This window comes from Heteronotia binoei, chromosome 12 (assembly GCF_032191835.1).
Source record: "Heteronotia binoei isolate CCM8104 ecotype False Entrance Well chromosome 12, APGP_CSIRO_Hbin_v1, whole genome shotgun sequence".
NCBI lineage: Eukaryota > Metazoa > Chordata > Lepidosauria > Squamata > Gekkonidae > Heteronotia > Heteronotia binoei.
Genome location: NC_083234.1, coordinates 22,302,699 through 22,327,184, shown reverse-complemented (window position 1 = coordinate 22,327,184; position 24,486 = coordinate 22,302,699). Strand labels below are relative to the sequence as shown.

At 47.9% G+C, this 24,486-nt stretch overlaps 1 protein-coding gene and 1 non-coding gene across 3 annotated transcripts in view; both read left to right on the top strand.

Moving 5' to 3' along the window:
• PRDM10 (PR/SET domain 10) overlaps positions 1–24,486 on the top strand; it is a 126,154-nt gene that overhangs the window by 36,128 nt on the left and 65,540 nt on the right. Inside the window, exons 3-4 of one of the 2 annotated variants that reach the window (XM_060250774.1) lie at positions 77–241; positions 2,273–2,332. In XM_060250774.1, coding sequence (XP_060106757.1) covers positions 77–241; positions 2,273–2,332 — 225 coding nt within the window. Of the gene's footprint in view, positions 1–76; positions 242–2,272; positions 2,333–24,486 lie in introns of those variants that run through there. The other variant, XM_060250775.1, reaches the window with a different exon arrangement.
• On the top strand, positions 22,950–23,029 carry TRNAA-AGC (transfer RNA alanine (anticodon AGC)). Its single transcript has one exon. It is a non-coding gene; the product is annotated as a tRNA-Ala (tRNA).

The following is a 24,486-nucleotide window of genomic DNA, read 5'->3' as shown; positions in this document are numbered from 1 at the left end:
GAAGTGTATTCTGTGCACTCTAATGTATACCCTTGGTGCCTAGCTGTTCTTTTATTCTTTCTTCCCTCTACCCCAGGTTCACTTTGTCCCAGAAGGTGGAACAGTGGCCCAGATCGTGTACAGCGATGACCAAGACCGTCCTCCGCAACAGGTGGTCTACACGGCCGACGGCACCTCTTACACCTCAGTGGATACTTCAGAGCACACGCTGGTTTACATCCATCCTGTGGAAGCCACTCAGGCAAGTGACCCCCCATGCCACAGTTTCTGCCTACTCCTGGCCACAGAAACAAATTATGTTGTCCAGGCCCCAAGCCAGCTGCTTACAAAGCTGTGTGAATGCCTAATAGCTCTCAGCTGTGCTTAATCATCTTGCCATTGGCGAAGTGGGAGTTGGGACTTTTCATCCTAAATGAGAGTGCAGATGTTGTAATCAAAAGCTGCTGGTAGGCTATTGAGCACTGAAACCCTGTCCATTTCACTTCTTTGGAAATGGAATAATTAAGTTTGTTTGTCCTCTTCCCCCCCCCCCCCTTTAAAAGACACCATCGGTAATCAGTGGAGGATTTCAACCGTCACTGTGTTATATAAAGCAAAGGGTTTCCTAATTAATTCTTTCCGAAGTCCTTGATTGTGCAGTGAAGTTTAGGTAACTGCTGGTAATTAGGTCACATAAACTTGTACACTTATAGCAGTTGTGCTAACCTTTAAATAGTCAAGGCTGTTGATGTAGAACTGTAATTTCCAAACTTTCTGCCTTCAGGAACAATTCCCTCTACAGTTTTTCTTCCAAGTTATCTTCAAGCATTTCCCATGGAATCCTTGTGCATTAGCCAGGGATTTGGAAGTAGGGATGGGCACAAAACTGGGGAAACAGAGGTTTATCCCAGTTCATGGGGTCTCGTGAACCTTCTCATTTAATAAACCAGTTTGTGGTTTGTGAGGTTCATGGTGCAGTTGAATGGCCCCCCTGTGGGCTAGAGATGCCAAACTCACAATGAGACTCCAGCTGACTCTCCTCTACCTGCCCTCCAAGTTTGGTGAATATTGGATTTAGGGGGGCCAAGTTAGCAGCTTCCCAAAGCAGGTGCCCCCAGGAAAGTGCTCTCTGGGGAAATCACAGCCAATTCTTCTCCTCTGGCCTGGGGACAGGTGTTGAAAACTCCCACTGGCCTAAATGATTATGCAGGGTGTTGCTTTCAATCTGTGATGGAAAGGGAAACAATCGACAGAGCCTAGGAAGCTACATGTACATTTTCTTGGCACTATGTGATACATGCCTTCTCTAAATGTTAGGAAACCATGCAAAGGAAAAATCATTCCCCCATGTTTTATAGACGATCTCTTAGAATGTTGATGTTAAGGCTATGAGAACATTTTCATTAAACATACATACAGGTATATTGGGGTTCTGGGGATTATTTCATTGCATTAGCCAAATAATGAGCATTGTAAGAAGAGCCATGTTGGATCAGAGCAAAGGTCCTTCGGGTTCAGCATCATTTCCTACAGTCACCAACTATGTTTCCAAGAGGCCACGAGGGCATGAAAGCAGTAGCCTTCCTCTGCTGCTGTCGGTTGAATAAATGGCATGTAGTAGTGTACCGTCTCTGAACATTTAGCCATTATAGTCAATACCAAGTGACAGGCCTATCCTTCCATGACTTTGCCCGTTCCTTCCTCACAATTGCCTAAGTCTGTTCGTAGTAAATGTGATACCTTATGGCGGGGCATGCCATAAATTAGTTTTACACTGTGTGAATAAATACTTTATTTGTTCTGTCCTGAATCTATCGCTAGTCAGTTTCATTGGAGTGATGCTAATTTCTGGTATTCTGGAAGATGAAGCAAAAGTTTTCTGTGTGAACTTTCTCCACACAACAGAGTATTGTTTTTTAAGAAAACTCTTAACATTATGGCACTGGGATTAGACTGATTCAGGGAAGGATACCCATTAGCCCTGAAGACTTAAGGAATCTCCACAAACTTCTAAGCACAAGTGCTAGAAGGTAACATCCAGAGGAGGCCTTGGTCTGTGTGACCTGTTCGTTTCCCTCCAGAATAACTGGTTTGCCACTGTGTAAATTAGCATGCCAGACTAGTTGGAACATTGGTCTGATCCAGCAGGACTCTTCTTATGCTCTTATGGAATAAAAGCAGCTCGGATATCCCTGGTCACTTCCCTTGTAGCAAAGCTATTCTGTTGTTGTGAAGTACAAGAAACAGTACTGAGAGGGGTTTTTTTTTTAATTCAGACTCTCATTGTGTTCAGACTCTGTTTACAGACCCATCCCAAGTGACTTACGTTCAGCAGGATGCAACTACGCAGCAGGTAAGGCCCAGTTGTTTCTGTTGACCCTTATTTTACTTTGTGGTAGGTTCAGATGGGTAACCAGGGCCGGCTCGGCCACTAGGCAAACTAGGCAGTTGCGTAGGGTACCGGGAGGGGGTGCGCCGAATTGGGCTCCCCCCGGTGCCCAAGGCAAATGCCTAAATTTGCCTCTCCCCCTGCTGCTGCCACAAGTCCCCTCCCTTCCCTTCCATTGTGCCATGCTCCGCCCGACCCCCCTGCGCAATAAGAGGAGCGCATCACGACTAGGATTGGCCCTACCAGCTTTGAGGCGACTGGCATCTGAGCGCTCTTTGAAGAGAGAGCTGGAGGAGGCTTCACTCCCCCCTCACTTCTGGTTCCGGAAAGGAGGGGAGAGAAGCCACCTCCAGCGCTCTCTTCAAAGAACACTTAGATGCCGACTGCCTTCAAGCTGCTAGGGCCAGTCCTTGTTGTGGTGCGCTCCTGTAATCGATTGTGGGGGGGTGTGATGGAGCGCGGCGCTGCGGAGGAAGGGAGGTGGGGGGCAGCACTGTGGGTAGCCATGTTGGTCTGCAATAGAAGAGTTTGATTCGAGTCCAGTAGCACCTCTAAGACCAACGAGATTTCCAGGGTATAAGCTTTCCAGAGTCAAAGTTCCCTGGCAGCTTTGACTCTGAAAATCTTGTTGGTCTTTTAGGTGCTCCTGGACTCAAATGTAGCTTTCTCTGAAGTGGAGTCAGTTGCCATACTCCATGTTTTATTTCAAAACAGTGTTCCCACATACGTGCTGAAGATGGACTGGGAACCAGTTTGGTGTAGTGGTTAGGGTTAGACTGATTCAGGTTAAATGTGCAGACTCTTATCTGGGAGAGCTGGGTTTGATTCTCCACTCCTCCACTTGCAGTTGCTGGAATGGCCTTGGGTCAGCTGTAGCTCTCGCAGGATTTGTCCTTGAAAGGGCAGCTTCTGGGAGAGCTCTCTCAGCCCCACCTACCTTACAGGATGTCTGTTGTGGGGAAGGAAGATAAAGGAGATTGTGAGCTGTCTTGAGACTCTGAGATTCAAGAGTGAAGGGCGGGATATAAATCCAATATCATCATCATAAAAGAACTGTTGTCCTTCATGGTCTACATTCTCTTTTCTTTTGTTCTGTTGTTGCCTAATCAAGCAGTGTTTGTAGGCTTTTGACCTACAAACTTGTAGGCTTGTAACCTGCCACACTTATTTGATCAGAGATTATAGTGGGACTTAAAAAAAAAAAGGTTGGTGTGCACATTGGATGCAGGCCTGGTTCTAGCATGTCATTGTTGATCTTCTGCAGAAAGAAAATGATCAGCTGTCTTCAGCCATAGCCATATAATTCCAGCAGGAGTATGATCAGAAACAATCCTGAGTTAACACAGGACTGTTATCCAGTAAAAGCCCAGCTGGAGCATAATGATACATCCCTTTGCTAGCATACAGTCGGTTTTGCTAGAAGACTGCTGGACTCTGACTTTCTGTTCCCTTGGAAAGTGTTTAGAAAGGTTATCTCTGTGACCTCCCATCCCTAAACAACATTTCATCATCTTAATTGTATTTCCACAACATTTAGAAGATAACGGTATTTCCTCCTTTGCACTGACATAAGTTGTCTGAGTTTTCCTTTGGAATATAACTGTAAAAGCTAAAAAATTCCAATTACGCGCTGATGTGTGTAGTCCTGGTTTTCTGCTTCATGTGCTCACTAGTGTGAAATTGACTAGGAACAGAATAAAATTGAGGAATGGGGGTGCAAGGGTTGGAAGATGCAAAAAAAAAAAATCTACTTGAGAACCACTAATTTCTCATTTCATCTCGGAAACTGGGCAGTTAAGCTGGTGAGATATGGAGTCTTTTTTGTCCTAAGCCACAATGTAAAATGCAGTTGTTTGGAACGTTCAACCATGTGATACTTGCTTTAGTGCCTTTATAAAGTAAGTTTCAGTTTCAAACAACAGAGACCTGTATCCAGGGCTGGCTCACCCACTTGGCAAACTAGGCGGTTGCCTAGTGCGCGGGAAGGAGGGGTTGCTGAATTGGGCTCCCCTCCCGGTGCCCACAACAACCGCCTAGTTTGCCTGCCTGCCTGCCTTCTGCCTCCACCTGCCCTCTCCCTTCCCTTGCGCTTTGCCCGCCCCCCCCCCCCCGGCATGATCAGAGGAGCATGCCAAGGCTGGGCCCTACTGGCTTCAATGCGGCCGGCACGGCATCTAATCCTTTGAAGCATGCGTGGGAGAAGGCTTCGCTCCCCCTCACTTTCGGTTCCAGGAAGGAGGGGGGAGAAGCCTTCTCCCATGCGCGCTTCAAAGGATTAGATGGTGTGCCACCCGCATTGAAGCCAGTAGGGCTTAGCCTCAGCGTGCTCTGATGGGGGGTGGTGGAGCATGGCGCTGCATTGCAGCTCCAAGGCAGGCAGGCGGCGGTGGGGGGGAAATGCAGCAGTGGCGGGGGGTGGTGGTGGAGGGCAGGGAGCCTGCCTGGGGTGCCACACGCCCTAGAGCCAGCACTGCCTGTATCATAATAACTACAAATCTGCAATTTGGCAGAAGACCCAGGTGTTTTGGCATGTGACTTCTCCAGATTCATCACTGGGTGCTTGAGAGCCTGACTAGATTCTGCTCATGGCATGAAAAGTAGCCAGATGCTAATTGTCGAGAACAATCAATGGAAACTGGAGGAACTTGCCTCAAAGGGACACAAATAGTATGGTCTAAAGCCACATGATAAACAGCTTTCGGGAGGGGTGGTGGCGGAATGGTAGATCATCTGTTTTGCATGCAAAAGTTTTCAGGTTCAGTCTTGGGCATCTCCAGTTAAAAGGATCAGGTAGGAGATGATGTGAAAGACCTTTGGAGAGCCACTGCCGGTCGGAGTAGATAATACTGACCTTGAGGAACCAGTGTTCTGATTCACTATAAGGTAGTTTAATGTGTTTCTGAAGCTAAGCTGGTTTTGATGTAGCCTCGATGGGAGACCTCTAGGTAACCCCATGCTTTCTATCTTGAACTGTGCTGTGGAGAAAGGGTAGGGCATAAGAATATATAAAGATATGGAATAGGAAAGAGAGGCTGCTTCTTTGCTGGCTTTTTTGCCTCTAATCTATATCAGATGACCTCTTCTGCTCCCATGCTGCTGGGCGAGATGTGCTGATTGAGATAGAGATAAAAAGCCCACCAGACAGCCACGTCTTTTCCCCTCCTTAGCATGACTTGAAACCAAGTATCTCTGCTTCCCTTGACTTTCAGATCTTGGAAAGTTGAGGACAGTGCACACAGACAGGAGAGCCAGCCACTGGGAAGGGGGTTATGGTGAACAGAAGATGTGCAAAGTGGTCATTCTGCTCACCCTCAATACACTTCAGAGGAAGGGGTGGGTTGGGCAGTTGAATTGAATATGAGCAAAGCAAGAATTGCATGCAGCCAACCCCAGGAACTGTAGTTAATGTGAGGTTAGAATGTTGTCGGTTAATGTTTCCTAAAGAGGAAATGTCTGTGTTTTTGAAAAACTGAGTGAAATCAGAAGATGTTATGAGAAAACTGGGAACATGCATGTGCCCTTTTCATAACATTTGCAGCGGGAAGAATGCAGTTGATAGTCTTAGAAAGAGAGAAGGGGAATGTGAGGACATGTGAAGGGGACAGATGGCAAGGGAGTTTGGCCAAAGAGAGGGGCAAAGATCAGGATGCCGTTGGATGCTCTGACAGGTGTATGCGTTTGAAAAACTGCCTCAAGCCTTTCACAGTTGCCATAAATTTTGTGAGAACCCTTGAAAAATAAATGAGATGGGGTGGTGGGGGGAGAGAGAGTGGAGTGATGTAAAAGGGTTGACAGTTCAAAGGGAAGAATTAAAAAATCATACCAACAAAGAAGTCAGCAGAGAGCAGAATTCTAAAATGAATAAAGATGGAAATATTTTTCATTGAAAGAAAAAAAGAGTAAAAACGAGATACTGGCACGTAGAAGAAGATCATGTCTAACATCCCTAGTTTAGAACAACAATGATTAGTAATAGCGGCTAAAAAGATGGTAAGCAGGTATATAGGGAGAAATTAAAAATAAAAAGTTGAGTGATAAAGAGAAATTCAGCAAGGAAAAAAAATACTGTTGATGTTGAAGGAGAAAACCCCCACACTTGGCTGGCAGTTTAGAAAGAGAAAAGAATACATTCAGTGAAAGAAAGATCTTGAAAGATGTTGACAAGTAATTACAAAGCATAAAAGGGTGCTCACGGTTCTTTTTTAAAAAAGAGTGGGAACATAGAAGGTACTGGCAACAAAGGAGGAAAGAAAACAGTATTTTATCAAAATCTGAGCATTGATACTACAGCGTGTAAGAAGCAGACTGACACAGAGATGTGAGAGGAGAAAAATATTCACGGGAAAATAATATATAGAGGCTCTGATTGAAAGATTCTCCTACACGAATGGAAAGGAATTGTGCTTGCATTGAGGGTTCACCAACACCCCTCCCCATGAAGCCTGCCCTGTCCTCTGGGAAGCCGCTCTGATTAAATGGAAAAGTTTTGGGGAGATGTGGCAGCTGAAGATGGGAGGAGGAATTATTATCCTACCCCGAGAGAGTTATGCTCTTCTAAATCCATTTGCTTCAATGGAGCCTGAGCCATCAAGGTCAAGAGAAAGAGCTTTTGCTTTATACAGTTGTGGCAGAAACTGTTGTCAAGTTGCTGCTGACTTATGGCCATCCCATGGGGTTTTCAAGACAAGAGAAAAACAGAGGTGGTTTAGTGTTGCTTGCCTCTGCATAGAAACCCTGGACTTCCTTAGTGGTCTCCCATCCAAGTACTAACCAAGGCTAATCATGCTTAGCTTTTGAGATCTGGTGAGATTGGACTGGCCTGTGTTATCCATGTCAAAGCAAGATTCACCAAGCACCACTATAAAAAGGTGGGGCGATGTCAAAAGCCGGAGGAGGAGAGCACTGAAGAAGGATGCAAGCACATCCTTTAAAACAAAAGCAGAGTGAGTGGAGCAAAAGAAGCTTCGCAAAAGAAATCAGATATATTATGCCAAAGAGAATTGCAAAGATTTTAAATGCATGCCGAACAGATGCGTGGCCATTTAGCAGAAATAAGAAAACTGCAGCAAGGCAGAGTTTATTGAGACAAATCTCTTGAAGGATTGCCTCAAATTTGAATCTGCTTTGCCTGAAATACTACAAAGGCAAAAGGAAGAACTGGAAGACTTAAACAATGACTTGAAAACTATGATTGATTTTTTTACAAGAAAGAAGAAAACAAAGCCATGGGAATTAATTGGTAACCTGCGTCTTTTGTGTTAATGTTGAAAAGGTTTGTGTATTTAAACGTTTTAAGTGTTCTTATAAGTTTATAGGAAATATTCCAAAAAGTGAGAAAAACATTTTATTGAAAAACACTAAAGCTGTATTCAGAGGTTGGATTTAACGGCAGTTATCCATGGTATATGAAAACAGGCAGAACAACTGTAAACAGATTTTGTTTTCTCCCAATAAGGCAGGATTGGATTGGGCTCAGCAGTAGAGCATCTGCTCTCCATGCAAAAGGTCCCTGCTTCAGACTCATTTAAGAAGGGTCAGGTAGTGACAAATATGAAAGAACTTGGCCCAAGACCCAAAAGGATACAAGAAGACTCATGCCGATAGATCAGCAGTCTAACAGGATACGGCAGTTTCATACATCCAAGTGTTTTGTTTTTGTTTTTTAAACTCTTGGGTTTGGATCCCAGTTAGTGGAAGGAAAACATGCTGTGCAATCCTGCATGCAAAGAGGCATGCCCCACTGTGTTCAGTGATGTTTATTCCCAGGCAAGTATGTGTAGGATTGCATCTTAACTCTAGATAAGCTGCACAATTGCATCTGTACATCATGGGTAGCAGGGGTGAAAGTCTAGCAGGAGCTCCTTTGCATATTAGGCCACATCCCTGATGTAGCCAGTCCTCCAAGAGCTTACAAGGCTCTTTTTTGTAAGCTCTTGGAGGATTGGCTACATCAGGGGTGTGCGGCTTAATATGCAAAGGAGCTTCTGCTAGAATTCCACCTCTGATGGGTAGCAAAATGTCTATAAGGAGAAACAATAACTTAAAAAGCGTATGGAATTAATACAACTCTTTTGCTGAAAACATAAGCACATAAGAACATAAAAAAAGCCATGTTAGATCAGGCCAATGGCCCATCCAGTCCAACACTCTGTCACACAGTAGCAATTTTTTTTTTATATATACACACACACACACACACACTGTGGCTAATAGCCACTGATGGACCTCTGCTCCATATTTTTATCTAAACCCCTCTTGAAGGTGGCTATGCTTGTGGCCGCCACCACCTCCTGTGGCAGTGAATTCCACATGTTAATCACCCTTTGGGTGAAGAAGTACTTCCTTTTATCTGTTTTAACCTGTCTGCTCAGCAATTTCATTGAATGCCCACGAGTTCTTGTATTGTGAGAAAGGGAGAAAAGTACTTCTTTCTCTGCTTTCTCCATCCCATGCATTATCTTGTAAACCTCTATCATGTCACCCCACAGTCGACATTTCTCCAAGCTAAAGAGTCCCAAGCGTTTCAACCTTTCTTCATAGAGAAAGTGTTCCAGCCCTTTAATCATTCTAGTTGCCCTTTTCTGGACTTTCTCCAATGCTATAATATCCTTTTTGAGGTGCGGCGACCAGAACTGCACACAGTACTCCAAATGAGACCGCACCATAGATTTATACAGGGGCATTATGATACTGGCTGATTTGTTTTCAACTCCCTTCCTAATAATTCCCAGCATGGCGTTGGCCTTTTTTATTGCAAATGCACACTGTCTTGACATTTTCAGTGAGTTATCTACCATGACCCCAAGATCTCTCTCTTGGTCAGTCTCTGCCAGTTCACACCCCATCAACTTGTATTTGTAGCTGGGATTCTTGGCCCCAATGTGCATTACTTTGTGCTTGGCCACATTGAACCGCATCTGCCACGTTGACGCCCCCTCACCCAGCCTCAACAGATCCCTTTGGAGTTCCTCACAATCCTCTCTGGTTCTCACCACCCTGAACAATTTAGTGTCATCCGCAAACTTGGCCACTTCACTGCTCACTCCCAACTCTCAATCATTTATGAACAAGTTAAAGAGCATGGGACCCAGTACCGAGCCCTGTGGCACCCCACTGCTTACCGTCCTCCACTGCGAAGACTGCCCATTTATACTCACTCTCTGCTTCCTATTACTCAGCCAGTTTTTGATTCACAAGAGGACCTGTCCTTTTACTCCATGACTCTCAAGCTTTCTAAGGAGCCTTTGATGAGGAACTTCATCAAAAGCTTTCTGGAAGTCAAGGTAAACAACATCTATCGGGTCTCCTTTGTCCACATGTTTGTTCACCCTCTCAAAGAAATGTAACAGGTTAGTGAGGCAAGATCTTCCGTTATGCTGAGTCTTCCTCAATAACCCATGTCCATCAATGTGCCTACTCATTCTGTCCTTGATAATGCTTTCTACCAACTTTCCCGGTATTGAAGTCAGACTGACTGGCCTGTAATTTCCCGGATCTCCTCTGGAACCCTTTTTAAAGATGGGGGTGACAATTGCTACCTTCCAGTCCTCAGGAACGGAGGCAGATTTCAATGAAAGATTACAGATTTTTGTTAGAAGATCCGCAAGTTCAACTTTGAGTTCTTTCAGAACTCTCGGATGTATGCCATCCGGACCCGGTGACTTATTAGCTTTTAATTTGTCTATCAGTTGTAGGACCTCCTCTTTTGTCACCACAATCTGACTCAGGTCTTTCAACACCCCTTCCAATATAAGTGGTTCTGGGGCGGGCAAACAGAGCCTTCATAGCGTGGGGAACTGTGTGAGCAGGGCCAGCCCTGCCACTAGGCAAACTAGGTGATTGCCTAGAGCGCCGGCCTTCTGGGGTAACCAAATTGGGTGCCCCTCATGTGACTTGGTGACATTTATCAGTGGGGGGGGGGAGGTGCCAGAAGTTAGCCTTGCCTAGGGTGCTGGACAGTCTAGGGTCGGCTCTGTGTGTGAGTAGGAGTTCATGGGTGAGGTCCCCAAAGAATAAGAGTCCAATGGCATTTTTGTGACCTTAACTAGCTTTCTTCTGGAATGATATGAAATAAGAGCTACTGCACACTGCATGCCACTTAGCTGGAAAGACTAGCATTGCAGCTCACGCTGTCCACTGATCCCTTTTCATTAGGCCACAGGAAACAAATTTTATTTTTGTCCGTTTCAGCTGTGTTGTTTCAGCAGCAAAGGCGTCTTTTGGCTTAAACCAAAATCCACTTGCATGCACAGCAAGCAGTATATATTTCAAAGAGTTGTATGCATGTAGTACACATATTGGAACAAAACACACAAGTGTCAAATGTGTTATCTTGATCTCCCTCACCCACTTAACAAAGGGTGGGCCTGGACATTTCCAAGGAGAGCTTTCCAGTTTGTTTGTCAATTATTATCATTTCATTAGAATGGCTGCCATCTCTGCAGGTGTTTGCAAATTTTCTTCCTGTTAGATGTCCCTGACTGCTATAGCTGCTAAAATAATAAGTTACGTCCCTGTTGCTTTTAGAAAGAGTTCTTAGCTGTTCTTTTGCATGTTTTTCTTTCTTGATTCCTTCTGACAACTGTAAGGGAGATGAAACAAGAGTATGCAAGCAGTATCTCCCCTCCCTCCCATGGATGCAGGAGGTGTTCTTTTGATACCCTGCAGCGGTGAATTTTGTACTAACTCCTCTCTGCCAGCAAGCATGGAGTTTTGCAATTTGCTAATCATGCCTTTGTGGAATATCTGTCTGGCAGCGAGGGAAAACCACTCTGATCTTCATTGTGGTCTCTGTGCAGTTCCACACTTGGGTCTTGCCTTCAGCAATGGATCCTAACCTCGGAGACTCCAAAAGCTCGCTTGAGCGTTATTTTTGGCATTCTTTCCGGCTCGCCCTGGGGAGCAGGCACCAACTGCACATACCTGGAGCGAGCGGAAGGTGCCCCTCCCACTCATTTTCTTCCTAACCGCCGCTTGGACAACACCTCCATCGTTGCATTCCTCTCTTTAGCTCATTCTTCTCTTTGTCTCTTTGTGTTCCTGTAGTATCGTATTCTTCTCTTTCCTTCTCTACTATTTTCATCCATATCTGTTTAATTTTTTTTTTTTAAAAAGGAGCTTTATTCTGCGCTTTTCTTTTCTTTTCTTTTCTTTCCTTTTCCCTTCCCCCCTGCCCTGTCCCGAGCGTATGGAAGGGAAAACTACTTTCAAAAAGTGCCGCAGCTGTGGGGCTAAAATCCCATCCACCGACGGTCATTCCCACTGTCTTTTCTGCCTTGGGGAAGCCCACAGGGTCTACTCTTGCACCCACTGCGCCAGTTTCAGCAAACAGATGCGAAAAAACAGGGTTACCAGGCTTCAGAGCTTTCTCCTAGAAAAGTCTCTCCGGGCTATGCCCACTTCCAGCAATTCGCCGCCTCCCCCATCTCGAGAGGGAGATTCGGCTGTGTTGGCCACTGTGGCATTGCTAAGAAAGCATAAGTCCAACAAATCTTCCTGCCATTCCGAGTCCAGTCACAAGTCTAAGAAGTCGGGCCGTTACTCGGATCCATCTGCTTCGGCGCCCAAAAAACATCTGGAGTCTACATCCAAAACCAGCAAGTTTTCTACTAAGTCGACACCTCCGGCTTCGATGGTCTCGACTTTGACTTCCACCTCGACTCCAATGGCCTTGACTTCGACAAAGCGTACCATCCCAACACTTTTACCTGCAGAACTCACAGCTCCCACTGATGTCATCACTGAGATGCACCAACGCACTTGAACCGCAGATGTGATTCCGATCCAATCCAGATCTCCATCGCTCCACGGCTCCTGCCTCTGGATATCCTGGAACCTGACCCCAGGCATCTTTTGGATCCGAACTCATTCCAAGACAACGGGGTTTCTCCCCTGTATAGAGAACCGAGCACATATCGAGATGTTGGGGTTTCTCCCCTGTGTAGAGAGCTTCGTGAATCATCCACCCAAGTTTCAACCCAGCTTTATCGCGAAATGTCCATTCAATTCTCGACTCGGGACTACAGTGCACCTCTCTCCTACGACAGGAATTTTTCTCACCATTGTTCTCGCTCACCCATCCGTGCGGAACTCCACCATGACTACCACTACCGCTACGACTACTCCTCAGCCTTGAGATCGCCTTCGCCTCGGTACCGTAGGGCTTACAGGATTTTCTCCAGATCTCCTTCACATGAAAGATTACAGCGCTCTCGGTACCATGATTACGCTGAGTATAGGCACTCTAGGAGTTGACATACTTCACCTACATATGTTCCTCAACTCCAAACCTCGACCTCCATCTCGGATCCTGCTGCTAGGTCTCCAATCCGAGCTCCTCGTTCACCGATCGCAACGACTTCCTCGGCTCCGATCCGAGCCCCTCGCTCACTGGTGGCAACCATGCCCTCGGCTCCCTTAGCTCCATCAACAGATCCCAACAAACGGCCGTCTCCCTTGACTCCGGATCAGCCTCTGCTCCCTCCAGATGACTCCGACTCAGAATCGGTGGGTTCTAGGTCCTCCGTCTCCTATCACCTTAATTCTCCTGCCTCCCCCGGCTCTGACACGCCTCGCCTGGACCGCCTTTCTCCATCAGATGGCTCTAATTTCCACCATGACGGAGGCTCTCAGTGTCACCTCACCCTCTGACACCCCGGCAGTCACTGATGTGATGCATGACTTAGTACAATCAGACCTGCCTGCTGGATCTTTACTGCCAGTGCTCCCTGTACATCTTGAGGGACTTAAGGAAGCCTGGGACAAGCCAGCCTCCATCGCGCCTACTCCTAGGAGCTTTGACTCTCTTTATAGAGCCCATGCCCCGGATTCGAAGTTTCTCTCCTCTCACCCTGCTCCCAATTCTATAATTGTACACTCGGCTTCGAAGGCAAAACCCTCTCAACACCCTGCTCCACCGGACCAGAAAGGGCGTAAACTTGACACCCTAGCACGAAAGATCTATGGCCTGGCTACCACCAACTCGGATTAACAATTATCTGGCTTACCTTTCAGCTTATGTTTTCAACATTGCCAACCAGTTTATGCCCCTAATTCCAACTTTACCAGATGCTTCTCAAAAGCTGGCTCATCATTTGGTTTCAGAACTCTCCAGAGTCAGTAAACAACAGATCAATTCCGTTTGGCATGCAGTGTCCTGCTCCTCTAGGGTCTTTGCATCATCAATAGCACTTCGGCTCCATGCATGGCTTTGCTCAACCAACCTCCAGACTGACATCAAACAAAAGATTGAGGATCTACTGTTTGACGGTCACGGGTTGTTCCACGCATCCACGGATGAGGTCCTTACATCCGTAGACGATGGCCATAAGCGCGCTAAATGCCTAGGTGTCACCCAGCATCAGCAGTCCCAAACTTTCAACAGCTCTCGACCCTGGAAACAGCCTTATCTGAAACGCCAACGTTCCCCTAATCAGTCAGAATACTGGCGTTGGAAGGGACCCCAAGCCAAGCAACCCTAGCAAAAGTCACGCCTGCAGCCAAGCAAGAAGACTACGCCACCCTCTAAGTAGTCTCTTTGACTTTCCCCTCCTGCTCTCTTCAGGCCACACAAGGCTTTCCCCGTTCCTCAGGACTTGGCAAAAGATCACTGCAGACATCTGGGTACTTACTATAATTCAAATAGGCTACTCCATAGAATTCATTTCGCCCCCTCACCATCATCATTTTACTTTACTTTACTCCAGATACTTTAACTACACAGTCCCCATTTCTTCATGAAGAAATCCTAGATCTCCTTCGCAAAGGGGCTATAGAACCCGTTCCCCTCCACCTCTGGAAGACAGGGTTCTACTCCAGATACTTCCTAGTCTCAAAACGAGATGGAGGCAGACGTCCAATTCTAGATCTCAGGAAACTCAACGATCAGATAATTTACAAAAAATTCAGAATGATCTCCGTTCAGTCAATCCTACTTCCACATATTGATAAGGCCTCAACACCGGACATACCTGAGATTTGCCATGGGTCACCACCACTTCCAGTATTGGGCCCTCCCATTCGGACTGTCCATGGCCCCTCACATTTTCACAAAGTGTATGGCAGTGGTGGCTGCAGCTCTGCGTCTTCGAGATATCACCATCTTCCCGTACCTGGACGATGGCTCCTGACTGCTCAGTCACCTCAACAGCTCAAACAGGTCATTCAAGTCACGCTATCCCTTTTAGCATACTTAGGTCTGTGTGTAAACCTTGCCAAGTCACAACTCACCCCTACCCAGGACTTACAGTTCATAGGTGTCCACTTCATGCACCTTCATATGATTTTCCTTCCTCTTCCATGCAGTGTACAACTCATAGTGACTGTCACTGCTATTCTTCAATCTCCAACTCAACCTGCTGTCGTGTTTCAACATCTTCTAAGATACACGGCAGCAACTACATCCATCATCAAATTCGCCAGGCTTCGGATGAGGCCTCTGCAACTTTGGTTTGTCTGCGCCTTCCATCCTCACAGGCAGCCCCAAACCACGATTCTCACTGCACCCAAGGAGGTCCTACTCTCTCTCCACTGGTGGACCCTTCAGCCCAACTTGCTTCAGGGGATGCCCTTCATCCTGCCTTCCCCTACTGCAAATGTCACCATGGATGCCTCGAAGTGGGGTTGGGGAGTCCACTTAGAGGACAAAATTGTCAGGGGTCTGTGGACTTCTGCAGAGAGAAAATTCCACATCAACTGCTTGTAACTAATAGCGGTCCACAGGTCCCTTCAATCCTTCCTCCCTTCTCTAACGGGTCGTCATGTTCAAATCACATCAGACAACATGGCAACCGTCTTCTACATAAACAGACAAGGGGGAACGAGATCTCTTCGACTTTGCCATCTCTCTATTGCCCTATGGAAATGGTGCATCAAGCACAACATTTATCTCACTCAATCCATCTACCCGGAGTGGAGAATACTCTAACAGACTCTCTCAGCCGGTTTCGACTGGACAGCCATGAATGGTCACTCAATCCTGCACATCTTCACCGCATCTTCCGTTGCTTCGGGAGACCCAGTGTAGATGTCTTTGCCACACGACTCACCAAATGCCGTCACTTCTTTTTTTTTTTAACTCAATTTTTTAATTATAGACTCATTACAATTACTACCTGTTCCAACAGGTAGGTGTACCATAATAACAAATCAAAAACAACACAATTTAAAAATATCTCAAGTGTTACCATTCCACACCACTTAATATATATATATTTATGTCTATTTATATTTTCTATATTTTTATAGCAGAGGAAAAATGAAGCTTAACAATGCTAATTTCCCTAACAGCTTTTTAAAACTTAGTGCCACATGCATTCAATATAACTTCTTCTTCTATATCTTGATTATTCCTTCTACTCTCAAAAAAAAAATCCATAAAGAATAAATTCTAACAATATATCTCAGTCCCTGGAGACCTTAAAGTTAAGGTCAAAAAGAAAAAAAAAGAAACTCTTCTTCTTCACCTGGACTGAATTAAACAAGAAGGGAAATTACCCAGGTGCTCTCACCAGCTGTCCCCACCCAGCTCTTAATTCTGAAAGGAAAATCAATAATTATAAATTATAAGTTTCTTCAGCTTTTCCCTTTTCTTGTTGCTCCAATTTCTTTTAAATAGAGTCCATATTTTCTTCCAGATTAACATCAACTTCGTCAGTACATACACGGGTTGTCCTTGGAGGGATGAGAGGAGAGCATTCCTTTCTCTTATTAACTCTTGATGTTGGAGAGGAGGGAGTTAACTTGGATAATAGTATCTCACCTGAGGCTGTGTCATATGCTGTAAACGAAGTGGAGCCTTTTTGGACACATAGTTTGCCTGATTGTAGCCATTTATATTTAATTTTTAAGTCCCGCAATTTGGCAGTTGTGTCCTTAAGGTCTCCTCTGATTCTTAAAAATTCAGGAGGGAGATCTGGAAAGACCTGAATCTTTAACCCCTGGTAGTCGAAGCCTCCTCTCTCCCTAGCCTCTGCAAAGACTCTTTGCCTTATTCGATAGTCCTTAAACTGCACCACAATATCTCTGGTATAAGACAAATTGTCTTCACATACCTTGCCTACACGATATGCTCTTTGGATGAGTGGAAGAACCTCGACCTCCAGGTGGATTACTTCAGCAAGCCAATTTGCCATGAATATATATACGTCCATTTCTGCTTCCACATCCAATTTAAAGCCTCTAAATTTTAGGCACAGCTCCCGGCTACGAAAGTCCACTGCCAAAACCCGTTCCCTCGTCCATGCATCTGTTGTTATCTCTTGAGCTTTTTTCAACGCTTCTTGTGCCGTCAGGGTTGCCTGCTTACAAGAATTCTCTAATTCATCCAGACGCTGACACATTGGTTGAAGCATAGAAGTTATGTCCTCTCGTATTTCTTGTCTTAGTTTAGACATTGCCTGAAACAATAAATTCACCGTGAGAGGACTAAATGCCGTCACTTCTACGTGAGGGAGCAATGATGCATTTCTCCACGTTTGGACGGGAGGTCTTCATTACCTGTTCCCTCTGTTTCCACTCATCACACGCTTAATCCTGAAGATCGTCCAAGATCAGACAGACTGCATTCTCATCACTCCATGGTGGCCGAGACAACTGTGGTTCACGAGGCTTCTTCAGCTATCCTGCCACTCCTATCGCCGCCTCCCTATGGTACCCGACCTCCTCACTCAACATCAAGGTCAAGTCTGGCACCACAATCCTCAGATTCTACACCTCACAGCGTGAAAGATCCGGCCATAACACTGCCTCCAGAAGTGCAACATGTTATCCTCAACGCTAGGAAACCTTCCACTATACGTTCTTACCTTCTCAAATGGAAGCGCTTCTCTGCATACGTACAATCTCATGACATTAATCTGGACATCGCTCCTATCTCCTCTATTCTGCAGTACCTACTGGCCCTGCAGGCTTCAGGACTCAGTTACTCTTCACTAAAGGTTCATTTGTCCGCTATCTCATTGTTCCATATTCCTGTTGATGGTCAGACAGTTTTTTCCCACCATTTATCTAAAGCTTTCCTCAAGGGACTTTTACGTCTCATACCCCAGTTAAACCCATCATTCCTTTCGAGCCCTTAGCATCTGTTGACTTATGTTTACTTTCCTGGAAGACTGCCCTATTGGTTGCCCTTATCTCAGGTAAATGAGCAAGTGATCTGTGCGCCTTCCGCTCTGACCCACGTTATACCATCTTTCATAGTTCCAAGGTGGTTCTTCGGATGGACCTCACCTTTCTCCCGAAGGTCGTCTCCCCTTTCCACCTTTCAAGTGCTACCTCCTTACCAGCTTTCTTCCCAGAACCCAAGGATTAAGGTCAAAGGATACTGCATACTCTCGACGTGAAGAGAGCCTTATCCTTCTGTCTTGCACATACACAACCTTTCCGAAAGGACCCTAATTTGTTTGTAGCCTATGGCAAGCCCCATAAAGGCTCCAAGATATCCACCCAAAGACTTTCCAAATGGATGTCTACTGCAATTTGGTTGTGTTACGAGACTGCTAAACAGTTACCTGTCGGACTCAAAGCTCATTCTACTAGAGCCACCTCAACTTCTTTGGCATTTCTGCGCGGAGTATCCTTGGAGGACATTTGTGTCATGGGTGCTGGGGACCCTTCAGAGGAAGTTGAGTCTGATGAGGAAACTGTGCCCCTGCCACCTGCACCAGCGCCCCTGCCTCCTGCTGGAGAAGATCCCAGCCCCCCTGCCTCGCCCTCTCGGGTGGCTCGTGTGCGTGACCGCCTCCGGCAGGACCTCAGGGATCGGAGGAGGGCAGCACGCTCACAAGCAAGACGCTCCCTGAGCCCTGAGTTCTGAGAGGATTCTGGCCCTTCTAAGAGCAAGGATGCTTGAGTGGTAACAGGATCCTGGCTGCCTCCCTGAGCCAGCAATTAGCCCAAACGGGCAACAGCCAGCAGAGGGCTATATAGCTGTGGGCTTTGGGAGGAGGCTTTGTGGAAGCAACTAGTCATCTCCCTGACATTCTAGCATCCACTCCGGCTTGACTTTGGTTCCTGACTCTCTGACTTTGGCTTTGGACTTCTGGACTCCCTGACCTCGGCTTCTGGACCTCAGACCTGCGATACTTCTACAGTGATTCGGATTTGGCGCCTCGGACCCTCCTGCTTACTGGCTACAGACCTAATTTACTCCCGCAATCCTGCCCAGCATGCCGAGCACGTCCGCCAGGTCCTGCAGCGCCTGCGAACCCATGACCTCTACGCCAAGCTGGAGAAGTGCGACTTCGACCTGCGCTCTGTCGAGTTCCTCGGTCACATTGTGTCCCCGCAAGGGATCCTCATGGACCCGAAAAAAGTAGAAGCGGTCCTGACCTGGCAGGCTCCTCAGAATCGCAAAGACCTGCAGCGGTTCCTTGGTTTTGCCAACTACTATCGGCAATTCATCCCGGCCTATGCCTCCCTGACAACACCCCTGACTCGACTACTCCGCCCCAAAGAACCCTTCTGCTGGTCCCCAGAGGCCGATAACGCCTTCTCCACCCTGAAGACCCGTTTTGCCACCGGCCCACTCCTGAGATACCCTGACCCCCAGCTTCCCTTTACGGTGGAAGCTGATGCCTCCAACGTGGCCCTGGGAGCAGTGCTGTCCCAGCGCGAGGAGCCGTCTCAGCCACTCCAGCCCTGCGCCTATTACTCGCGCCAGCTCACGGCTGCGGAAAGGAACTATACCATCTGGGAGAGGGAGTTGCTCGCGATCAAGGCGGCTTTTGAGGTTTGGAGGCATTACCTCGAAGGGGCTCGCCACCCTGTTCAAGTGCTCACTGACCACCGGAACTTAGAGCACCTCCAGACCACCCGCCGTCTCAACCAGCGCCAGATCCGGTGGTCCCTATTCTTCTCTCGCTTTGACTTCCGGATCTCCTACATCCCCCATACCCAGAACCGAAAAGCAGATGCGCTCTCCCGGAAACCGGAATACGCCCCTGCTTCAACTGAGGCCGCGCCCGCTGCTCCCATCCTGCCGCCCTCAGTATTTGCAGCCACCTCCACTTCACCCACACTCGTGGAGGACATTCGTGCTAGCCAGGCCAATGATCCCTGGGTCCAGCAACACCTCCAGGCACTCCAAGATGACTCGGCAGGCGAGTTCACAACTCGAGGCGGTCTCTTGCTACACCGCGAACGCCTCTATGTGCCGCCCGGGCCCTTGCGGGCAGAAGTGCTACGCCTGACCCATGACTCGTTACCCGCCGGGCACTTTGGACAGCATAAGACCACCCACTTGCTTACGCGAGAATTCTGGTGGCCACGAGTTCGCTCCGATGTTGCCCGTTATGTCAGCTCCTGTGACGTCTGTCGGCGGGCCAAGGACGTCCCGTCCAAACCCTCGGGGTTGTTACAGCCCTTGCCCGCACCCTCGGGACCCTGGGATACCATCTCGATGGACTTCATTACAGAACTCCCACGATCCAAAGGTCAGACTTGCATCTTGGTGGTCGTCGACCTATTTACCAAGATGGCCCACTTCATTCCGTGCCCGAAACTTCCCACAGCTCAGGAGACAGCCCAGCTCTATCTGCAACACATCTTTCGTCTGCACGGACTCGCAGCCCACCTGATCTCAGACCGGGGGCCCCAGTTCTCCTCTCGGTTCTGGCAAGCCCTCCATTCCAGCATGGGTACTCGAGTGCACCTGTCCTCAGCCTACCACCCACAGACAGATGGTCAGACAGAGCGCACCAATGCCACGCTAGAGCAATATCTCCGCTGCTACACCTGCTACCAGCAGGACGACTGGACCACTCTGTTGCCTCTAGCAGAGTTTGCATACAACAACGCAGTCCACTCGTCCACCCAAATGACCCCGTTTGCTGCAACCTACGGGTACCACCCTCGGTTCTTCCCGGCGATCCTGCCACCCACGAATGTCCCCGCCGTCGAGGCCTACCTGCAAGAACTCCGCGCCAGCCAAGACTTGCTCCGGGAGCAGCTACAGCCGGCCAAGGAAGCCTACAAACTGGCTGCGGACCGGAAGAGGCAGGAGGGCCCCCCAATCCAGCCAGGGGATCAGGTGTGGCTCTCAACTCGCTACCTGCGCCGGCCTGGTCGGTCTCACAAGCTGGATGCGCGGTTCATTGGCCCCTACCCCGTCACGGACTAAATAAACCCCGTCGCCTTCAGGCTCCAGTTGCCACCCCATCTCCGCATTCACCCGGTGTTCCATCGCTCCCTCCTTGTTCCAGCTGCACCCCCTGACCCAGCTCGGCCTCCTTGCCCACCGCCGCCACCACCGGTGTTGGTGGATGACGAAGAAGAATACGAGGTGCGCCAGATCCTGGACTCCCGGTACCATCGTGGTGGCCTCCAGTACCTGGTGGACTGGGAGGGATACGGCCCAGAAGACCGGTCTTGGGAGCCCGAGGACAATCTTCATGCCCCGGACTTGGTGCACCGGTTCCACAACGACCACCCCGACCTTCCAGGTCCCTCGACGGAGGGGGGCCCTGGGGGGGGGGATAGTGTCATGGGTGCTGGGGACCCTTCAGAGGAAGTTGAGTCTGATGAGGAAACTGTGCCCCTGCCACCTGCACCAGCGCCCCTGCCTCCTGCTGGAGAAGATCCCAGCCCCCCTGCCTCGCCCTCTCGGGTGGCTCGTGTGCGTGACCTCAGGGATCGGAGGAGGGCAGCACGCTCACAAGCAAGACGCTGCCTGAGCCCTGAGTTCTGAGAGGATTCTGGCCCTTCTAAGAGCAAGGATGCTTGAGTGGTAACAAGATCCTGGCTGCCTCCCTGAGCCAGCAATTAGCCCAAACGGGCAACAGCCAGCAGAGGGCTATATAGCTGTGGGCTTTGGGAGGAGGCTTTGTGGAAGCAACTAGTCATCTCCCTGACATTCTAGCATCCACTCCGGCTTGACTTTGGTTCCTGACTCCCTGACTTTGGCTTTGGACTTCTGGACTCCCTGACCTCGGCTTCTGGACCTCAGACCTGCGATACTTCTACAGTGATTCGGATTTGGCGCCTCGGACCCTCCTGCTTACTGGCTACAGACCTCGGACTGCCTCTGGACTTTGCCTGACCCGGCCCCAGCCGTGACAATTTGTGTCACTGCCACCTAGTCCTCTCCATCCACATTCGTCGCTCATTATGCCCTGGATGTTTGTACTAGATGTGATGCCTCCTTCAGCCAGGAAGTCCTCTGCTCAATCTTTCACTAATCCTCTTCCAGGTGAGTGCAAGGTGAGTGCCCATATGTGAACTAACTATTATGTTTGCTTACCAATTGCCCTCACCCACCTCCCGTGCTTAGCTTGTTAATCATCCACGTGTGGAACTGCACAGAGACCACAATGAAGATAAACAGGTTGCTTACCTGTAACTGATGATCTTCGAGTGGTCATCTGTGCAGTCACACACGCCCACCCAGCCTTCCCCTCTGCTGTCTTTTTGCTTCTTTCCTGCACGGATGTCAGTAGCGGCTGGAAGAAACTGAGTGGGAGGGGCGCCTTCCGCTCGCTCCAGGCATGTGCAGTTGGTGCCTGCTCCCTTGGGCGAGCCGGAAAGCACACCAAAAATAATGCTCAAGCGAGCTTTTGGAGTCTCCAAGGTTAGGATCCGTTGCCGAAGGCAAGACCCATGTGTGTGGCTGCACAGATGACCACTCAAAGATCATCTGTTTTTCTTTATAGTTTGGCTTGGCTTTGGTCATGATCAGTGTTCCCTCTAAGCTGATTTAGCATGAGCTAGCTCACAGATTTTTAGCCTCCAGCTCACACATTTTGTCTTAGCTCAGAAATGATGACCCCAGAACACAATAATTTATGCAGTAGCTCACAACTTTAATGCCAGTAGCTCACAAAGTAGAATTTTAGTTCACAAGACTCTGCAGCTTAGAGGGAACACATGACCACCTTGATCCTTACAGCCTTTTAGAGTGAGTATCTCAAAGCTCTCTCAGAGACTGGAATGAAAATAAAAAGCTAACAGGAGGAAGAACAAAGAAATACCGAAGTAGTCTTGGTTTGCTTGTGTGAAATGCTAACATGTCCCTTCCAGTAAGAGTTGACAGCCATTTAGCGGGAAGCAGTGAGAGATGCTTTCCTCTAGGACGAGCAATGGCACCTTTTAGGGCTAAAACTGACATTTTCATCATTTATTTATTTTTTATTCATATCTCACTTTTCACTCTGCTCAGGACCCAGAGCTGCTTTTCCTACTGTCCCCCCTCCCCCCGTCCACTTAACCCTGACAGCAACAACCTTGTGAGGTAAACTGGGCTGAGAGACTGTAGGTGCATTCACACACACTAAACAATCCATTTTAATGCGATTTGCTATTAGATTTTACTATGTGAAATGGAAAAATCCACTTGCAAACAGTGTTAGTGTGAATGCACCGTGTGACAAGCCCAGGGTCACCCATGGCCACATGGCAGAGTGGGAAATTAGAACACAGCCCTCCCAGATCCTAGATCAACATTCTAACCGCAGTGCCATTCCAGCACTCATTTTAGGCTATATCAGGATTACTGAGGGATGTTCCTCACTCTCCCTCTCTCTCTTTCTCTCTTTCTCAATCCAAAAGAGGGTTCTTGTGAAGTAACTTTTAGGGCAGATGAGTCTTGGCAGTGGTGGGCTTGTGGCTCAGTGGGAGAGCATCTGCTTAGCATGCAGAATGTCCCAGGTTCAATCCCTGCCATCTGCAGACCAGGCAGTAGATGCTGTGAAAGACCTCTGCCTGAGACCCTGGAGAGCCACTGTCAACCTGAGTAGACAGTACTGACTTGGCCCTTTCTTACACACCTTTTCTTACAGGGAAATGCAGTTTGCCACTTTGGGGTCAGGCAGCAGGTTTTTTCCTGGCCAGTTTTGCCAGGGATCCTGGAGGGTGATTTTTGTTTTCGTTTTTGCCAACTTCTGGGTGTGGAGCAGGTGTCACTGGGTATGTGTTAGGAGAGGTATTTGTGATTTTCCTGCATTGTGCAGGGGGTTGGATTAGGTCCCTCTATTATTCTATGAGTGGATGGCAAAGGGTCTGATTCAGTATAAGGCAGCTTCATGTATAGTTAAAAGGATTAGGTGGTAGGTGACTTCTGCCTGAGATTCTGGAGAGGCGCTGCAGGCCTGAGCAGACAATACAGCAGCTTCATGTATAGTTAAAATGATAAGGTGATAGGTGACTTCTTTCTGAGACTCTGGAGAGGCTCTGCCAGTCTGAGGAGATAATACTGACCTTGAGGGACCAATGGTCCCTCTAGGGTTGCCAGGTCATACTCAGGAAATATCTGGGGGTGGAACCGGGAGACTTTCCCATTCCCTAAATAAATAAATAAAAATTCAGCAGTGCAGTTCCCCTGAATACAGTAATTTCCTTCTCTTTTTTGCCTACCCTGGCAACTGCACTTCCACTAAATGAAAGTGAAATTTGTCATACCCTCACAAGTCCTCTTGTCAGGTTTTGGAAGCATTTCAAAGCATAGCTTTTTAAAGGGACACACACAGACACACACAGCAGCCAAAATGAACAGAGTTTGAAAGGCCACACTTTTGTGCTCTCACTGGGGCAATTTACTCACCATGGGAGTTGCTGAATGTAACCATCTGCTGTATTTCAACCAGCTTCTTCAGACTAACACAGGAACGGAGCTCAGCCTAGGGGGTGGAGTTTTCCTCCATCCCATAATCAGGTTCCAGCTAACACTTTACTATCCGTTTTACTATAGAAACCAATTCTGAATGCAAAACAAATAGAGGGACTGTGCTGGCTTCTCTGCCTTTCTCAAAGGCTTCACTTACTCTGTGACTCTGCTGGCTCACCCTGCCCCCCATCCAGCTCTTTGGCTGCTGAGATTTAAAGGCACACACACATAAGGAAATATAAACAGTTGCAAGTGACTCCAAGTCCTAACCCTGCCGAGAGTTAAAGGCACACGGAGGCTGTTGGGGCAGGGCTTCCCACGCCAGCCAGCTGGCTGGTGGCGGAGAAGAGCCTGCAAAACCAGGAGATTTCCCACTGGGACCTGGGGACTGGCAAGCCTAGGTCCCTCAAGGCAGCTTCTTGTGTTCATCTAGCTCAGAAGCCATGCTAGTAGACTATTATGGTGAAGTTACAGTTAACCACTCCCTCTTCTTTCTCAGAGTGTCTCTCCTACAGACTAGGGC